At 42.3% G+C, this 18664-nt stretch overlaps 1 protein-coding gene across 1 annotated transcript; it reads left to right on the top strand.

The window, feature by feature from the left end:
- The first annotated feature begins 1165 nt into the window (after positions 1-1165).
- On the top strand, positions 1166-13399 carry Il22ra2 (interleukin 22 receptor subunit alpha 2). The gene is made up of 5 exons (XM_004628575.2): positions 1166-1226; positions 4506-4641; positions 7044-7210; positions 11873-12042; positions 13082-13399. Exons 1-5 carry the CDS (start codon positions 1166-1168, stop codon positions 13229-13231), a joined length of 684 nt encoding a protein of 227 aa, XP_004628632.1. The 3' UTR covers positions 13232-13399.
- The last annotated feature ends 5265 nt before the right edge of the window (positions 13400-18664 follow it).

Raw genomic sequence — 18664 nt, 5'->3', positions numbered from 1 at the left:
TTCTGGGTCTGCCAGCTGACCTCTGAGGACACAAGCTTTATGCACACACTGACTTATGGCAACTGTTTTTTTTTAAGTGATTACACTTTTATATGAATGATAAAATAATACAGCAAAATTAATTTGTAGTTGTTTGTCAAGGAAACATTTGCTATTAGTCAAGCAAGAAGGGGTAATCAGCTTGAGTATTTTCTTTCTTTCTTTCATTTTTTTTTCTTGTACTGGGAATTGAACTCAGGACCTTCTGCTTGCCAGGCAAGTGCTTGTGCCACTGAGCTATATTCCCAGTCTGTATTTCTTTATTTTTGACTATGTGCCTACTTTGACTTATGAACCATATGCTTATAAGGTGAAAACCCCTTCATAACCTCATTATACAGTATGAGAACACTCTTGGGCATCTTTTGAGTGAATCTTTCTATGGTGAAGATTTAAAATTCTTAGAGTCAATGAAAACATTAATTTTCATTAGCATTAATGAAAACAAAACGGCTGCTATTCATATACCCTGCAAAACTTTGGCTCTTTTAAACTGTTTTTATTTTAAGAATTCTACATAGGTGCCAACCTATACAAAGAACAGACTGTAACTGTCAAGCACTAGAAGAAAAAAATAACTTACTCAACTTCCTAAGTTTCAATACCAAAAAAGATTAAACTTGGCTTAAAGTCCCAAAACAGCTAAGACATCAAACCAGGAAGTTGTGATTGATATTCAAATGTTGATACACCATTAAAAGCTATTATAGTTGTGCTAAAAGAAGATTTCAAGCCCAATTCCCCTGTAATTCATGAAAATGAGTATATCAATACTATTATACTTTTATATGCACCAATACCTCTCTTTAATAGGTAAAGCCCTACATTACAGATACTTCTAGTTATTTTACAATTAAATTAAAATACACCTGTAATTCTTCTATACTACTTTGGTCTCAATCATTTTAAAAACATCAGTGAATTTTGAAAATATACAGCTTAAGGATCCCCTAAATAGGAAGAACATTTTGCAGTGAACTAAACGCACAGCCAGGCATCCATCATTGAAAAAGCATTCAGCACCTAAACGATAAAGACCAGTGCTGACCTTGCATCTTTCCCAGTTCCCTCTTCTCAGAAGAGCTTGAAAGGAGCTCCTGTTGCCTGGCCAGTTGCACTTGTGACCATGGTACTTGAGCATTGCTTTCTGGGCTTCCTCCTCGGCCTCCTTCCGACTGGCGGAGTAGGTAAGTGCCTTGTTTCTTTTTAACAACCACAGCTTTGTCTTGGAGTCTGATCAAGAGACTGCTAGAAATGACATTGATGCTTTGATGGGCTGGGTAAAATTCTAGCTTTTTGAGGTCATTAAATGCTAAGGCCAGACACAGAGTCAGTTCCCATCTATAGCCTGAATAACTCCACATGTATTTAGTGAACACCTGCTAGAGAGGAGACAGACTTTGGGGTGCAAGAATAAGTGTGCGCTGTCTCTCTCACTTTAGAATTTCTTCTGCTTTGCAGAGATTCTGCCATAGAAATTATAAGCATGGGCCCCTACACCCCTACTCAGTCTAGATCTCAACTCAGTCACTTACTAACTTGGAAAATTTGTGCAGTTTCTTGAACAACCTGTGTCTCAATTTCCTCATCTGTAGAATGGAGATTGTGGGTCACTGAAGATTCAGTGGATGACAGTTTATGCCCAGGGCCTAGAACAGTGTCTTGTGTACAACAGGGATGTGCCCAAGCTGTGGGAATTTGCTCTTGGTGTCTGCAGAGAGCTCTTCAGGGGCACAGAGTGTCTTGTCATGACACTGCTCTGAGCACAGCCGATGGGATCTCAAGTTGACAGGCTTAACTAAATTCCCACAACCACAGAGCATGCCAGTGACTGATGCACAAAAGTCTTTCCAGCCCCTAACTTCTAGAAATCTGTGAAAAGAGGTTATGTGCCTGATCCTCTGTAGTAATGACACATTTAACAAAACATGCCAGGATCTTGCTTGGCCTGTCACCTTGGGCAACACAAGCAATTTCTTTGGGGCTAACTAACACACAATTTCTCAGCTTCCCCAACCCAAAAATACAGCAATGAAGCGGTCTACCTTACCTGTTGGTGGTGGAAGCTAAATACTTTGACAAGAATGATCGAAGTGCCTGTCATATGTTGAATATTCATATTTGTTCACTGTTCAGCAAATGCCAGCCAGAAGAGGGAAGAGAGGTGGAGGGGGAGGAGGAGAAAGGATAATCTCAGCTTCTGATAGCTCTGCCTCTTCCATTAGCTCCGCTCTCTGAGACTTTGCTCTTGATTTTCTACATTTGATAAGAGGCAGTTTTGGTGTCAGTCAGTCTCAGCTTTAAAAAAATCTGCTTCACTATTTGCTGCTGGGCAAGTTCCTTCACTGCTCCAAGGCTTAGGATTTAGTCTGTAGGAGGAAGCTGTGAGCACACCTTTCCCACACATGAGCTCAACAAATCCAGTCAGTGAATAAAAATGTCCCTCAGAGAGTACATTGGTGAGAGTAGCAATGAAATTGTTACAAAAATGAGACAAGAAATCCAAAGGCAGACAGATAAAGAGCCTACAGGCGTCTATCTTCAGGTTAGCCAATCAGCTAACCTGAAGGTCCTCAGGAAATTGCCTGTCATCTCCTGAGGAGCTTGGAAATTTTTATGTCCTAAATATAATTACTTGGGTAGCGATGGGCGGGGGTTGGAAAAGTCAACTGTGGCAGTAGATTCTTTCTAACTACACCCCACCATTTGGCTCACCACAGGAGGCCCCCAAATGCAAACAAACAAACAAACAAAACAGCAGTGATAACACAGTTTGGCAGGTAAGGACAGCTACCTGAGGAAACTGCCCCATTATTATAAAAAAACCTTTCTTTTTCTGTATTTTAGGGAAAGGTCTACAGAGTGTTCAGGGTCTCACTACTAGATCAGACTTGTAGTGATGCTCCTGTTTACAGCCTCCCAGATGCTGGGATTACACGTACTTGCCACCATGAGCAGTCTCAATTGCCCTCTCAGCGAGCCCCAGGGGCGGGGCCGGCACAGTAGGTCCCAGGATCTTACCCCGCCCCCCATTCCTGTCCCCTGTGCCCACTTGCAGGTGCTTTAATCCACTAGCTGTTTGGCCAGCCCTAATTATGAAAGTTACTGAGATAGTGAGCACAGAAGTATTCCCTTTCTCTCAGTTGCATTGTATTTGAGCAAAGATGTAAAGAGGTAAGGGAAATGGGCCCTGTGCAAATCCAGAGTGAAAAATCTAGGGGAAGATTAGCTCAGGGAAATGGTGAGGGTGATGCAGAGCACCTAAGCCTGGGTCACTGGTGCCACAGGAGAGCAAGAAAGGAGACAGCTCTGGAGGAGAAAGGAGCGAGGCACCAGAAGAGGAAGGGGAGAAAACGGAGATGCTTCTTGTTTCCTTCTCCTTCCAATAAAATATTGTTACAAGTTTCTTGGTGCCCTAACAGTCAACACAGGTGGGGGCCCCTGTGTCACATGATTTGAGGAAGAAGTCACAACCATTCCAGTGGAAAGCCTTCCCCCTGCTGCCAGGACCACTGTCCAGAGCTCTGGGCCCCAGAGAGGTCTTGGACAGTTGCTGCATCCCTTTGGGCCGATTCATCTGAGCAATCCTGCTAGGGTACTGGGCCAGGAGGCAAGGAGTGGGCTCGGTCAGTACGGAGGGGACTGAGAAGCCAGAATGCCCTGAAGCCAGAACTAGAGATCAACAAGAGCCAGATAATGAAGGAACAGAGTCTTGGGGCCAAATCGATCCCAGGCAAGTTTTTCCTCAGACTGGTGGCCTCATAGCCTCCTAGATAGGAGGACAGGGGATCTTGGTGTGGCTCTTTCATCTGGGTCATTGTATCCCGTCCCTATCTGGGAAAGAACTAAGGGCAATATTCTTCCAATCAGATTTATTTCCTTAGGGCATGGGTTGAGAGGACATCACATGTGTTTTTGTCATCTGGAACTCTTCACTCTAAAACTTCACCCTGGGCTGGAGATGTAACTCCAAGGTACAGCAAGACTTGCCTAGCACACGCAAGGGCCTTGGTTCCACTCCCAGTACCACAAAATCAATCAGTCAATCAGAATGAAACTGATGTCCTTGAAAATCATCATCACATGGAAGAGTCAAAAATGTTTGCTTCCTGGGCTTCCCTTCCACTTCCTACACTTAGAGCAAGTGCTTCCAGAAATCTTTTTTTTTTTTTTTTTGCGGGGGATGGGGGGCAGAACTGGGGATTGAACTCAAGCCCTTGCGCTTGCCAGGGAAGCACTTATTCCAGTAGCCATCTCCCCAGCCCCTCAAGAAATCTTGGTGCAAGTACTGCATTGAAAACTACTGCTGGGCTGGGGACCTAGCTCAGTAGAATAAGCACTTACCTGGCAAGCGCAAGGACCTGAGTTCAATCCTTGGCTCCAAAAAAAGAAAAGAAAAGAAAACTACTGCCAATATCAGTGGTGCATGTTGTCATGTTCCATGTCCTTCCTTCTCACTGTTCTAGGAACTCAGCCAACTCACAACTCTCTGAAGCCCCAGAGGGTGCGATTTCAGTCGCAAAACTTTCATAATGTTTTGCTCTGGCAGCCTGGGCAAGCACTTGCCACCAACAGGAGCATCTATTTTGTGCAGTACAAAGTGTAAGTAAATTGAGCTTTCTCCTGGTGACCAGAAAGGCTGCAGGATGACAACTTCTGGAACACAATAGAGTACTAGTAGCTGAGCTTTCCTCAGAGGTGTTTTAGAAGAATGGAGAAAGAGTAGAGACAGAGACAGATGTGATTTGATTTCCCAAAATGTTGGCTCTTGAAACACTCAAGGATACAGTCTTGAGTACATTGACATGCTTGAGGACCAAACCCTTCAGTCATAGGAAAGCAGAGACCTTTGGCTCTGGCACCTTTTGTGCCTGGCACATGGTGAGTTCTCAGGACACATTTGCCAAACGAATGGTGGAAGTGCCTTGCTTGACACACACCAATACTATTCACAGCTGAAGTGAACTTATACCAACCCTGAGTATACCAAATGTGCTTCTAACCTGACAATCATTTTCAGAATAGCATTCCTGTTTATATAATGCTTTCTAAATGTTAATGACTCTGGGAGACATGAACGCACACTGGGATGTGTTTCTGCGTGCTGCCTGTGGGGATCCTCACGCTACCCCTGCAGGACTGATGCCAATACTCAGCTATACCTGCCTCTCCCTGGACTGAAGCTTGGAAATGCACTCTGCTGATTGGAAAGCAGTAGGCTTTTCTACGTTGCCTTCCCTGGGTTCTGAGAGGATCTGCCTACCTTGATTTCATTTGATGTGTTGGTTGAACACAACACAGGAAGTATTGCCACTTAGTTTTTATACTTTTTTATTAGAAATTTTAAACCCAGAGATATACATGAGGCAAAGTAGTGATTTTTGTCTTGTGCCCCTCCAACATGAAGTAGATCTTAGTTCAGATTTTCTTATTAATCCAGGAAGATTAGCCCCAGAAGTTTCTTGGCCTTTAATTATCCTTACTTTTCTCTGCACATTTTGTTTAGCAAATGTAAAACTCACACATCTTTATAATAAAGGGTTCTTCATTAGAAAAAAAATAGATTTGTGCTTAGCTAGAAATCCCTCAGTATAGAGGAAGTGGACGTCAATACTCTTTATACATCCCCTCTGGCAGCCTGATGGGTCCAAAATACCTATTTGTGGGCAAAGTGATGAGGGGAATAGAGGCTGTTTTATGATAAAGATTAAACTTCAGGACCCCACTGAAACATTTTAAATTTATAATTTGTTTCCTTTAAAAAGGATCCCAATAGCTATCTAGTTTTCAGATCTCAATACCTGGAGCCATTGCTTTCTATGGTATTTTGAGTCCAACCAGCTCTATAATTATGAAAACTTTCACTCTGGTTATTCCTGGTTCTTATCAGTATAAAGTTAACAGGTTGGATAGGACCAAAACCTGAGGTAGCGTATTAAAAGGGAAGTCAGTGATGACAGCGCAAATTCAGTTCACAAAGGCAGTCATCACTAAATAATTGAAAGTCACCCAGTGGTGTCCAGTATGCTGTTGGCTCTGCTTTAGCCCTGATATAATGTCACTGCTGGCATGGTACAGATCATGGACAATGAGGCCAGACCTATTCCTCATGGTACGGTTCCAAGACTAGATTTCAAGTCCTTCAACAGCAGAAAGAGCCATTCTCCCAGCCTCCAGATCCTGTGCTGCTCCCTGTTCTCACCTTATTGCTTTTGCTTGGATTTGTGGCTGAAAAGTGAAGTCTGAGTCTTCTCTTTGGCTCTTGCCCCGTCCTGTGGCCTCAGCAGCACGCTGCCTGCTTCTTTGCCACATCACTTACTGCACAACGTTGCCCCCTCTCTCCCAGGCCCTAAAGGACAGGGCTCCCTACGGCACCTGCACCACGACTTTCCACTTAATTTTCCATAAAGAGATGAGTCATGTGGATTCAGTAATCATCACCTAGGAGGACAAAGAGTAGCAACTTCTCAGAATCAATCACATTGCTCAATAGGAAGCTGATGAGAACTGGAGGAAAACCACAGAGTCAAAACCTCAGAAGCATTAAGGATGAATATTTTAAAATGGAAGTCAGACCATGTACCAGAAGGATCACATCAACAAGTGTGAACAAAATCAAAGGCCTGGGGCTGGCAAGATAGCTCAGGGATCCAAAGCACCTGTTTAGGTGAGCTTAGGCAGGCACAGCAAACCAAGGTTTGATCCCCAGCACCACATGCCGCACCAGCCCCACCTCCAGGGCAGGCTGACCTGGCCAAAAACAAACAAACAAACAAATACATTAATGATACAGAAGGTGTCAGGGTTGGATTGATCTTTTAGTTAGCTAGCACTTTGGTTAATGAGCCAGAAATCTTCAAACTTTTTGAATATTGAAGATTGTAATAGGTGGCACTGATATGACTGTGTAGATTTCAACTTGTCTAAAGAATGAACACATTGAAAAATCTGAAAATTCTCTCAGCACAGAAAAGAAACAGACTTTGTGTTTTTGCTTTCTTTAGGTATGGTGAGAGTGAGTGGAAAAGTAAAGAGGAGTGTTGGGGCACTCAGGAACTCTTTTGTGACCTCACAAATGAAACCTCGGAGCTGCAGGAGCCCTATTATGGGAGGGTGAGGACGAGCCACTCGGGCTGGAGCACGACTTCCCGCTTCATCCCCTGGTGGGAAAGTGCGTGAGTTCCATGGGGTCCTTTGTCTTTTCTCTTCCTACTGTTGAGCTGCCTCACAGAGCCAGACTGTGGGCCTTGCTGGTTTAAAAATGTTTTACTGATATAAATCACACTTCTGGGCCAGTGAGATAGCTCAGCAGGCTAAGTGCCTACTTAGGCAAGCTCAGGGACAGGGTTTGATTCCTAGCACCACATGCTGAGCCAGCCTCACCCTGGGCACGCTGAGCCGGCCACAGAGACCTGACATGGTGGTGCATGTCTGTAACCCCAGGCTGGGGAGGCTGAAAACAGGAGGATCACTATGAATCCAAAATGTGTAGTGAGACCCTGTACCAAATACATATGTACCAAATACATAAATAAATCACACTTCTTACAATGTACTCATACGACTTGTAAAGTTCAACAGTGAACTTATAAGTCATGTGAGCATCACCCACAGTCAACTTTAGAACACTTTTGTCACCTTGAAAAGATACTGCATACCCTGTGGTTGTCATTTTCCACTCCCAACTGCCCCTGCATCCCCAGATCTCCCTGTGTGCACAGCTCCCTGTTCTCGATGGAATCGTATGTGGTCTTTGGAGCCTGGCATCTTTTATTAGCCTAGTGTTTTCAAGGTTTGTCTGTGGTTGTAGCCCATGCCAATACTTCCTTCTCTTACATGGCCAAGTGATCTCCCATTATGTGGGTGTTCTACCCATCAAGTCAGAACAGTCAGAGATTTTGGCTCAGGTGAGGGGCAGCGTTGGTTCAATCCTCCTATGATAATTGGGACAGCATTAAGAGTCAGCATGTTTTTACATCACCGTCCCCTCTATAAGACAGAAAAAGCCTTAGGCAGTGTTCTATAAGAAGGCTTCTGTTTGCCAGTGCCTCATGAGTATGAGATTTAGAAATAAAGTTCAGGGCTTGGGAGCTAGCTCAGTGGTCTAAGTGCCTGCCTGGCAATCACAAGGACCCAGGTTCAATTCCTGGTACCACATGCTGTGCCAGCCATTGGAACTCTGGGTGTACCTCGACAGCCTCTGAAACTGGGCATGGTGGTACATGCCTGTAATCCCAGTGCTGGGGAGGCTGAGACAGGAGGATCACTGTGAGTATGAACTGCATAGCAAGACTCTCTACCAAATAAATAAATAAATAAATAATTTAGTTCATAAACCAGTTGAAATTGGAGCTCCTCCTATAGGAGCTGTTGTGAGGACGCTCCGTGAGGACGCTCCCCACTCCGCTGTCCCAGTACCCTCCGGGGTAGTGCCCTTTTCCAATAACTTCTGAGGTGGTTTTATTTTTTAAACAGGGTCTTGCTATGTAGTGCAGGCTTTTTTTGAACTCCCTTATGAAGTGCAGGCTCAACTTGAACTCAAGACCCTCTTGCTTCATCCTCCCAAGTGCTAGGACTACAGACATCCACCAGAATGCCCAATTTCTTGAGGCTTTTTAAAATGTTTTTAGTACAGGGTCTACAGGGTCTCACTATACAGATAAGACTTGTAGTGATCCTCCTGTTTTCAGCCTCCCAAGCCCTGAAATTGTAGGCGTGCACCACCATGCCCAATTTCAATCGCCATCTCAGCAAGCCCTGGGGGTAGAGCCAACAGGGTTTGTCGTGCTGGGGATCAAACCCTAGTCCCTGCGCTCTGCCTAAGCAGGAACCTAAGTCTGCTGAGCTATCTGGCCAACCCAGCCTGAGGTTTTTTTGAAAAACCTGTTTGAAAAATAGGCTTCTAGGATCTCAGGACAGCATGATCCTAGAGTCTGCCATATGAACTAGTGAGCTAATGAACCACCTATCTGCTTGGGCTCACTGGAAATTCATTGCTCAGAACAGGATCTTATTTTACACAAAGAAGTTCTGGTTCCTGGTGTCTATGTAGAGATGAAGCAAGATTTCAAATAACAAAAAAATCTTAAGTGCAAGGCAGAATTGGATTCTTTGTAATTTCAACATTATCTGAACCTAGACTTTCCTATATTAAATATAGATATGGACGTTTAGAATAAGACCAAAATTCTAATGGAGTGGGCTATATAGTCAAATTAAAGAATCACCTTGCCTCTATTCATTCGGCAATTATTTCTGAGGCAGTTACTATGTTCCTGGCATTTTGTGAGGTCTTAGAGAAAACAGAGCAAGTATAGCAGACCTAAAGAAGTCTCTTTCTTCCTTAGGCTTTCTTTTTAATAGGGAAGACATATCAATGAAAGAATCACACGTGCATAAAATGATATTTGTGATAATTGGTGGAAAAGAGAGTGGCAGTGCCACAAGAGCCTGGCCACATAGGGAGGTGGCTAGTGCTATGAGGAAAAGCATCCTTGTGAAAGTGACATTTGAGAGAATAGCTGTAGATAAAAAGGGGCTAATTGGACAGAGAGTAGAGCAGAGCATTCCAAGAGAAGGAAATGGCACCTGCAAAGATGCAGGACTGGAGGGAGCATAGTGAGTCAAGGACTAGACACAGCTGGTACGGTGAGATATAGCCCGCAAGGAGGTAGGACAGAGGGAGGGGAGACTGGAAAGGTAGGCTGAGGTGAGGATTTTCTGTGCAGGAATTATGATTTCCTCTAAGAAATAAGTAACTTTGGGAAGTTAGGCAGTTAGGGAAATTGAACTCTGAGTCTTGCTCATGCTAGCCAAGAAGTCTACTGTGAGCAATACCCCATCCCCCAAAACGCAATTCGAATTGGGGACCACATGATCAGACTTATGTATTAAAAAGGTCACATTGTTTATATTTGGGGAGACAGGATGTAAGCTGGATGCAAGGTTTGTGTCTAGATGTCCCTTAAGGCCTCATGCGATCATAGAGGTTTTCTCAGAAGTAGCTGAATCTAGCGTATGTGATAGATTTATGGTTCAATGCTAGGATTAAAGGTGCTGTGATGAAGGGTGAGTGCCCTGAGTCAATCCACTGACTGGATGGGCACTGCCCTAGTCCCAGTAGCCTGGATATGATAAAGGAGAAGAAATAGACTTGCCTCCCACTTCTGTCTCTTGTTGCTTTTGCTGTCTTCTGCTTGCCATGAATTACTATCTTCTGGAAAGCCACCCTGCCTTGGAGCCAGACAATTATGGCCAGAAACCTCTACAGACTGGGAGCTAAGCAAACCTTTTCCCCTTTAACTTGGGGTGTTGGGTATTTTGTCTCAGCTATAAGTAACTAAGAAACAAGCAAGTGATATTGTTAAGTGTCCACAGAATACAGACCAGCTTCAGCTAGGAAAATGAAAAGCACTATGGAAAGTTTAGCATTGGAGGGCTATTTTATAAATAAAAAATGCAGGACTCAATAACAGTCTAGATATAAGGGAGAAGAACATGTCTAAGATGATCTTTAAATGTCTTTCTTACTTAACTAGAAAAAATATTGAGATGCTTTTGATGGAATTTCACACGAAAAAGACTAGTTTGGTGAAATAGAGGCTAATTAAGATTCTGAATTCAGTTCAGATGAGTTCAAATGTTGAGTTTGTGTTTTGAGAAGCAGGGTATGGAGATACATACCTTTAATCTTAGCACTCAGAAGGCTGAGGTAGAAGGACTGCCACAAATTCAAGACCAGCCCATACCACATGCTGAGTTCAAAGTCAGCATGAGCTACACATTGAGACCCTATATCTATCTAAATCAATCAATCAAAACAAAGATGTGCATCTATAACCTGAAAATCACAATGAATACGAAACAATACAATAATTTTAGAAAACCATATTTAGCAATGTTACCATAAATCTGGGATCAATGAGAGTTTCTTTTTTTTTTTTTGCATTCGACTTTATTTGTAGAATCCCACATAAATGCAACGTCATTGCATTTTTATCATGCAAACATCTTTAAAGAGAATAAAAATAGTAAAAAAAATATTAGGAATGATACAGAATTTCACTAAACAAAATAATTGCAATTCAATAATGGTTGTCATATTGCATAATGTCTTCAAATTAGTTTTTTAGATTACCAGATATAAACATATGACTTTGGTCAAAAAAGTTACAAGAAATTAAAAAGGAGAAGGAAAAAAAATTAAGCATTAATTCTACCTTTCAATAGGCCAGCAGAATCGGTACTACAATTATTCAAGGATAATCATACTTAGTAAAGATCTGGTTATTGGGAATAAAACGCATGAACCAGAATTCTCTCACTTTGTAATAATTTATCTTTTTTAATTTTTTTGGGGGGGGAGAAGGGTCTACAGGGTGTTCAGGATCTCACTACTAGATCAGATTCATAATGAGCCACCTGTTTACAGCCTCCCAAGAGCTAGGATTACAGGCATGCGCCACCATGCCCAGTCTCAATTGCCATGTCAGGGCACCCTGGGGGTGGGGCCGGCACGGCACACCGGGGGATCAAACCCCTGGCCCCTGCATCTGCTTATAGGACCTAAGCTGCTGAGCTATTTGGAATTTATTTTTATTTTTTATTTTTATTTTATTTTATTTTATTTTATTTTATTTTATTTTTTTTGCGGTACCGGGGATTAAACTCAGGACCCTGCACTTGCCAGGCAAGCTCTTTTTCTACTGAGCTATCTCCCTGACCTGCTGAGCTATTTGGCCAGCCCATAATAATTTATCATGATGCATCGTGCGTCCATGGGTCATATCTCATTTTTTGAATGGTTTGTCAAAATTTCCTATTCTTTCTCTAGCAAAAATAGAGCCTCCAGTCATCAATATCACCAGAGTTAATGGATCGCTGTCAGTGGTTATCCGTGCTCCAGATTTGCCATATAGACACCAAAAGGGAAAAATGACATCAGTGGAAAATTACTATGAACTAGAATACCGAGTTTTTATAATTAAAAATTCACTAAAAATGGTAAGTTCAGATAATTTTTTTCCTTTTGTTAAATGCCAAAATATTTTAATCATATTGTATATCCTCTCTTCTCCACTCTATCTCCTCTTATTTTATTCCCTCCATCTTGTTTTGTTGTTCTTTACTTTTCACCCTTGCTGATGAACAGTGGTGCTTGGATCACCATCTAAGCTTGTGTGTCCTTACGTGTGTGTTGTGTGTGTGTCAGTGTGCACATGTGTGTGCCTTTGCGTCCTTTTGATCACTCCACTTGCCTCCACCTGGTCTTCCCTGTATATCTAGAAACTGATAATAACAGTATCGCACTCCACTTGACTGCCACCAACATTCCTTCATGGGGTTTACACATCATTTCATTTAGTAGCTTTTGAATCACAGCACTATGTGTTTCTATTGTTTTGTGATGGAAATCGGTAATTTACTATTAGAAAATCCACCACCAGTGCCTTTGTCCAGGTCTAATGGTGACTTGACTGTTCTTTTCTGCTGCCCTTCTCAGACAGAGTTCCTTGGGCTGAAGGGAAGAGAAACATATTAACATTCCTTTCAAGTACAAAAGAGGAAAAGGGGGAAATTTTCATTTAGGTGCTAACAAGCAACCTCACAGACATCCAGAAACAGGAACCAGCAGCTTCTTGGCTTTATAAGCTTCAGAGGGTGAAGCAGGGAAGTGAGTTTCCTGGGTCGGTGGTATCTCTGTGGTCAAGCGTTGCACATCTAATTTATCTCTGCAAGTGTGCTCCTTCTTCTCACTGCACAGTGCAAGTTCTTGAAAAAGAAACACTCACCACGGGGTCATCATTCAACAGTGCTCATGGGGAAGCCGGGTAACCCTTACAGGGCCCTCAACCGTCCCTTTACTGGGTGTGGCCCAGGAGTGCAGAAGGAGGATGTGTCCAGAAGGGAACCTGACCACCCATCCACTCCCATGACCACCCGCTCTTTCTGACTTTAACAAAAATGGAGCCAGTCAGTGACCTCCTAGAAAAATGTACCATCTGATTTTTTTTTTTTTTTTTTTTTTTCCTTTTGTGCGCAGGAGAAGCAAGTCTACGAGGGGCCTCGCAGAGTTGTTGAAATTGAAGCTCTCATACCTCCCTCTGGCGCCTGCATCGTGGCCGAACTATACATGCCCAGGCTTTACCGAGGAAGCCCGAGAAGCGCAAAGAGATGCGTGGGAGGGGCATAAATTGGAACCCAGGTCTCCTGAGGATGAAAAGCCAAAGTTCTCCAGGAGGAGGAAAGCTTTATGTAGGAGGCTCTTACTGAAAGTCATTTTTCGATTTTCTTGAAGCAGTGATCACCCTTACCTTTGAGGGGCTTCTTTGTTTATCCGTTCTTTCTTCTTTTTCAAGTAACATGCCTGCTGATCTTTTTTTTTTAATTATTATTAGTGGTAGCACTTGAGTGTAGTGTATGATGTCAGTGTCCCTTGTGTGGGATCGGTCCCTGTATATAACGAATCCTATTCCTGCTTTCATCCCCTTTCCTTCTCTCTCCATCTTCTGATCCTTTCCCAGTCGAGAAAGATCTATCTCTGACTTCCTAGTATCTACCCTTTATCTTGCTCTTCATTTATATTTTGGATTTCTCATGTAAGAGGAAACCTGCAATAAGTTTGCGTGTTTGATTTATTTCACTTAAAACTATGGTTTCAAGGTGCATCCGATTTCCCATGAACAACTCAAGTTTATCCTTCTTATGGCAAGGTAGTGCATTGTGGGTAGATACTACGCATTTTCTTTACCTGTCCACCTGTCAGTGGGTATATAGGCTGCTTCCAATATTTAGCTACTATGGATTGTACTGCTTTAAACGTAGCGCTCTACTGTGACGTTATTCTTCATATTTCACTTGTAAACTAAATTTGAACAGTGTGCCTCAAAATTTAGAATTTTAGGAAGAGCCAGAGATTAAAACACTCTATGAAATAAGGAACTTTATTGCTGAATGTAATATCCTTAACAACATTCATTTTTCTAGGATAGCAAGATAAAAGTTAAGAACCGAAAACTAAGAGGAATTTAACTGAATGTTAAAATGATTTTTTAAAAGTATTAGTACAGTGGTACACGCCTACCCATGTTTACAGCAGGGGATGAGACATGGAAATTACAATGTGTTGTGTACATGTACCAACACCCCACAAAAATGTAATCGTTATGTATTACTAATGTGTACTAATAAAAATAAAGGCTGAAAAAATAAATCAAATATAGACTAAAAAATTGTCACACTAAGAAGAATATATGCAGTGTATTATTTGTTGAAACTATACTTTCGATTTGATTTGAAACTGTCTCATTGCTATATGTTTATCAATAAAACTTTGAAAAGAAAAAAAAATTGTCACAGACTGAATCATACAGCACTTATTTTTCACTCTGTTGAACCAGATATAATTATGCCAATTTAAAATCTAAAATAGGGGGCCAGAGAGATAGCTTGGCAGTCTAAGTGCCTACCTGGCAAGCATAAGGACCCAGATTCAATCCCCAGCACCTCATGCCATGCCAGCCCATGGAACCACAAGCCCACTGTGCAGACTACAGAAACTAGGTGTGTTAGTACACACCTATAATCCCAGCACTAGGGAGGCAGAGACAGGAGAATCACTAGGAGTCCAAGCTGCATAGCAAGACCCTGTACCAAATAAATAAATAAATAAATAGCTTTAAAATAAAACAAAATTTAAATATGAATGAATATTTTTCTGTGAATTTCTAATTTTTAATTTATATGAACATTTTTGTGTACTTACTTCCTACTATAAACTATTTCTACTTAAATTTTTTTAAAAAATTCAACCTTATATAAGTAAGAACACTGGGCCAGGGATATAGCTCAGAGGCACAGTACTTGCTGGCAAATGCAAGTTCCTGAGTTTGATTTCCAGTACCAAATATATAAATAAGAACATTAGTTGAGAAACAATTTTTCGTTATCTCTGGATTAATATCTTGATTAAGATTATCAACAATAACATGTAAGTATCAAATGAAGTCTAGTTAATATAATTTCCCTTCAGTTAGTACATACCCGTGTGAAGGTTTTCTTTTCTGCTTTTGCTTTTAATATCGCTTCATATGAATTTATCTGTAGTCTCCAAATGAGAGAAAAGGAGAAAAAAACCCTAAGTGCAAGTCTATACCCTACCAGTAATAATTACATGTAGACTGTAAATCTACACAAAGATTCAGATAATTTCTTCAATCTGAGTTAACACTGTCATAGAGGATGCCCTCCTGCTCTGGACTAAATCAGTCCTTGCATGTGCTTAAGGTTGGTGTCTTGAAAGAAGATGTAAAGCAGAACATTTTTCAAGTCCTTAGGAGAATTGCTCCAAAATGTGACCTAAAAGAATAGCTGGTGTTTCTGCTTATATACAATTATTACAATACATGGACTAAAAGTTACTCAGAAACACATGAGCTAGAGAATTATTTTCACAGCTTTCCATATAAATAAGACACTAAGTGGAAACAAGCCCTAAGATGGAAAAGTTAATTTTGGCAATAGTCTTAAATGATTCGTTTTCATTTTTTACTTTTGGCTTATACCTTTTGCCTTCTGTCCTTTGGGGTTGGGTGGGTGGTGAATTAGGAACAGCAGTGTGGGTGGTGAACGGGGATGTTGTGTGTCTGGCAACATCTGGTCTAGGAAGTCCAATGGCTCCAACGCCTGATTTAAAGAACAATTGGGTGTGCCGGGTAAAAGTTATTAGACAGCATTAAAATTTGGTTTTATTTGATTGGCTTTGCTTTCTTTCATGCTTAAACACTATTTCATACTGCATGAAAAGTGCTGATTGTCATATTTTTCGTCATGTTAGGATTATACTGTCACACTATCTTAATAAGCCTTCCTTGTTTTGTTGTCTTTCTGAGACAGGGTTCCACTATGCACTTTAGGCTGATCTTGAGCTCACTTTGTAGCCCAAGATGACCTTGAACTTCCAGCAATCCTCCTGACTCGGGTACTGGGATTATAAGTAGGAGCCCCTGACTCGGCCCGCGAGTCGAGACGTGGGGTAATGACCTGGAGGAGGAACGGGGATGAAAAAGACAGGGCAAGAGACACGAGAGACGGAGACAAGACAGGCTTTCTGATCAAGTCTCGTTTATTGAGGAAGTGAACAGGGTCTAAATAGCTATATAGTGGAAGCAGTTGGGTGGGACTAGTTGTGGATTGGTAGTGAAGATCCAGGACCAGAGGAAGATGTCGAGGCAAGCAGGGATTGGTGCTGCAGCACTTCTTGCCCAAATAAGGGAAAATATAACAGGAGCATTCTATCGCCCCCCACAAGCCCCCATACCCAGCTCAATACATTTTTTAGTTTTAAAATTTTGCTTTGTATTTTGAAATATTTGCTATTTGATCTCCTACGCAGCATACAATGTCCCTTAAGTCTTATCAGGTGAAATCCTACCTGGACATCTAAAGGCCACACTAAGTTACAGCCAAGAAGGGGCAAACGAGTGTTGAGCAGGATGCCAGGTACACATGCAGGGTGTCTGGTGACCAAATGACAGTGCCACTCTTATAGCTGCTTGGCCCAAAAGCTCTGGGACCACCTTTGCCTCCTTTCTCTGACATTGAGTTCAATGAGTCAATAAATTCTATCAGATCTTTGTCAAAGTATGAGCCTTCTCACAACCCTTGTGTTCTACACACCAGCATTTCCCACCTGAACAATGATCCCAGCCACCCTGATCTCCTGCTCCTCCCCCTCACTAGTTAAGTCTCAATATGGTAGCCAGGATGAGCCTTCAGGGCCACATCAGATTCTGTCACTTTGCCAAAGGCTTTCTGCCTCATAATGGTGAAAAGCAAAGGCCTCATAATGGCCTCCCTCCTCAGAACCCTGTAGTGTCCGTTTCCCATTCTCAGCTTCTTTCAGTCTTCGTGCTGTAATTCTCGCCTTCCTCACTGTGCACTGACACCATGGCTGGGCCTTCACACCAGCTGGTATCTGGAAGGCTGTATCCCCAGCACTGATACTTCAGTCATCCTTTGACTGAAAAGCACAACCTGCATCCTGTCCTCTCTGTATTCATTTTTCTCCAGAGTACTTTAGCTACCTCACATAACTGTGGTTTATCAATCGTGTTTATTGTTTGCCAAACTCCTGATCCTCCTGCCTCAGCCTCCCAAAAGCTGACAGGTGTGTGCCACCACCACAGTTGACAGTTATCCATTGATTTCAAACAAATTCAGAAATGCAGTTATTTCTTCATTTAAGGAAAAAAATAAAACATCATGAGAAAATGTCTTTTTTTGACGTGATCTCTAGACAAGCTCTTTAAGACCCTTTAAAACTTTTTTAAACTCTTACATCAAAAACTTGGCTCCCTTAACTAATATGGTGGAGAAATAAGTAAACTGGGAAAACAGAATTTGTGTTGTTGTTTTGGAAAACTTTCTTGGTTTGATTAGGGAAAGACAAGAAGGAGGTCTTTGAACAATGGCAGAGCTTTCTCCATGGCCAATGCTGAGCATCGTCGTGGCTGAACCATGTAGATCTATCTCAGCAAAATTCGGGGTGACTTGGTAGAGCCCCTGTTCTCAGTGTTCCAAAAACGTAGTATTTGCTTTGTGTGGCTGCGGCCTCGATCCTCCCAGCACATCTTCAGCAATCCCTGATCCCTTTCTTCCCAAGGCTGGTGGACTAGCACAAGCAGGAGCTGCCCCACTGGGACCTCTTTCTCTGCTCAGAAGCCCCATACCCACCGCTTCTCTGATCCCCAATTAAATACAGAAAGGAACCAGTAAGTTTATCTGACACTTAGAAACAAGTGAGTTCTGCCAGATATCTGCATTTGGAGATTTTCATCTGTAAAAGATTAATTTAGAACAAAATGCTTTGCCTCGAGTGAAACAGTTCAGATCATACCAACAACCAGAATTTCATGTCTGAGGCAGAAAGGCCCCTTACGTGGTCCTGAAATCATACTGTTCCCAAGGTTGATGCCACTGGATATGGGTCCACTTAATCTTTCTAGAGGCTAGAAAGGAGGGGGCTGTTGTGGCACCCTGTAAGACCTACACTTTCCCTCCCCATTTCATCCACTGACACTGAGACTCCCACCTGACGTCCCCATAACCCTGCCTTCTTGTTCCTGTCCCTGCCTATCACCCCATCAAATGGGTCTTCTCTCTTCCACACACACATTCAATCAGAGGCCATGAGGGTCAGCAGAGTACTTTTCAAATACTAGCATCTCCAAGAGTGGAGATGCCTGCAGCCTCCTCAGGAACTGTGTGATGTGAGGCTTGGCTAAGCCTGGAGCTGTGGATGGCAATCTTCCTGCGACTGAAGAAAGCCCAAGGGAGAACGGGTGGAAAGTAGAGCAGAGTGGGAAGAGACAGATGCCTGATGATATCTAAGTGCGTCCAGCTGTGCTGAAAGCAGCCCAGCTTCCGCACTGTTATTCTCAATAACAAATAAATTCCTCTTTTCCCTCTTTAGTTTGACTTGAATTTCTATTACTTTCAAACAAAAGATCTTTGGCAGGCTAGGGCCAAAATGTTGGCTTTCCTTGCAGCCCTCCTTTGCATCTAATTTTGGTCTGCAAACTTAGGTTGTTAACCATCCAGAAGACAAGCTTATTGTTATTACCAT

Source organism: Octodon degus, unplaced genomic scaffold (genome assembly GCF_000260255.1).
Source record: "Octodon degus isolate 3935 unplaced genomic scaffold, OctDeg1.0 scaffold00024, whole genome shotgun sequence".
Taxonomy (NCBI): Eukaryota; Metazoa; Chordata; class Mammalia; order Rodentia; family Octodontidae; genus Octodon; species Octodon degus.
This window is presented reverse-complemented; position numbering and strand designations above follow the sequence as displayed.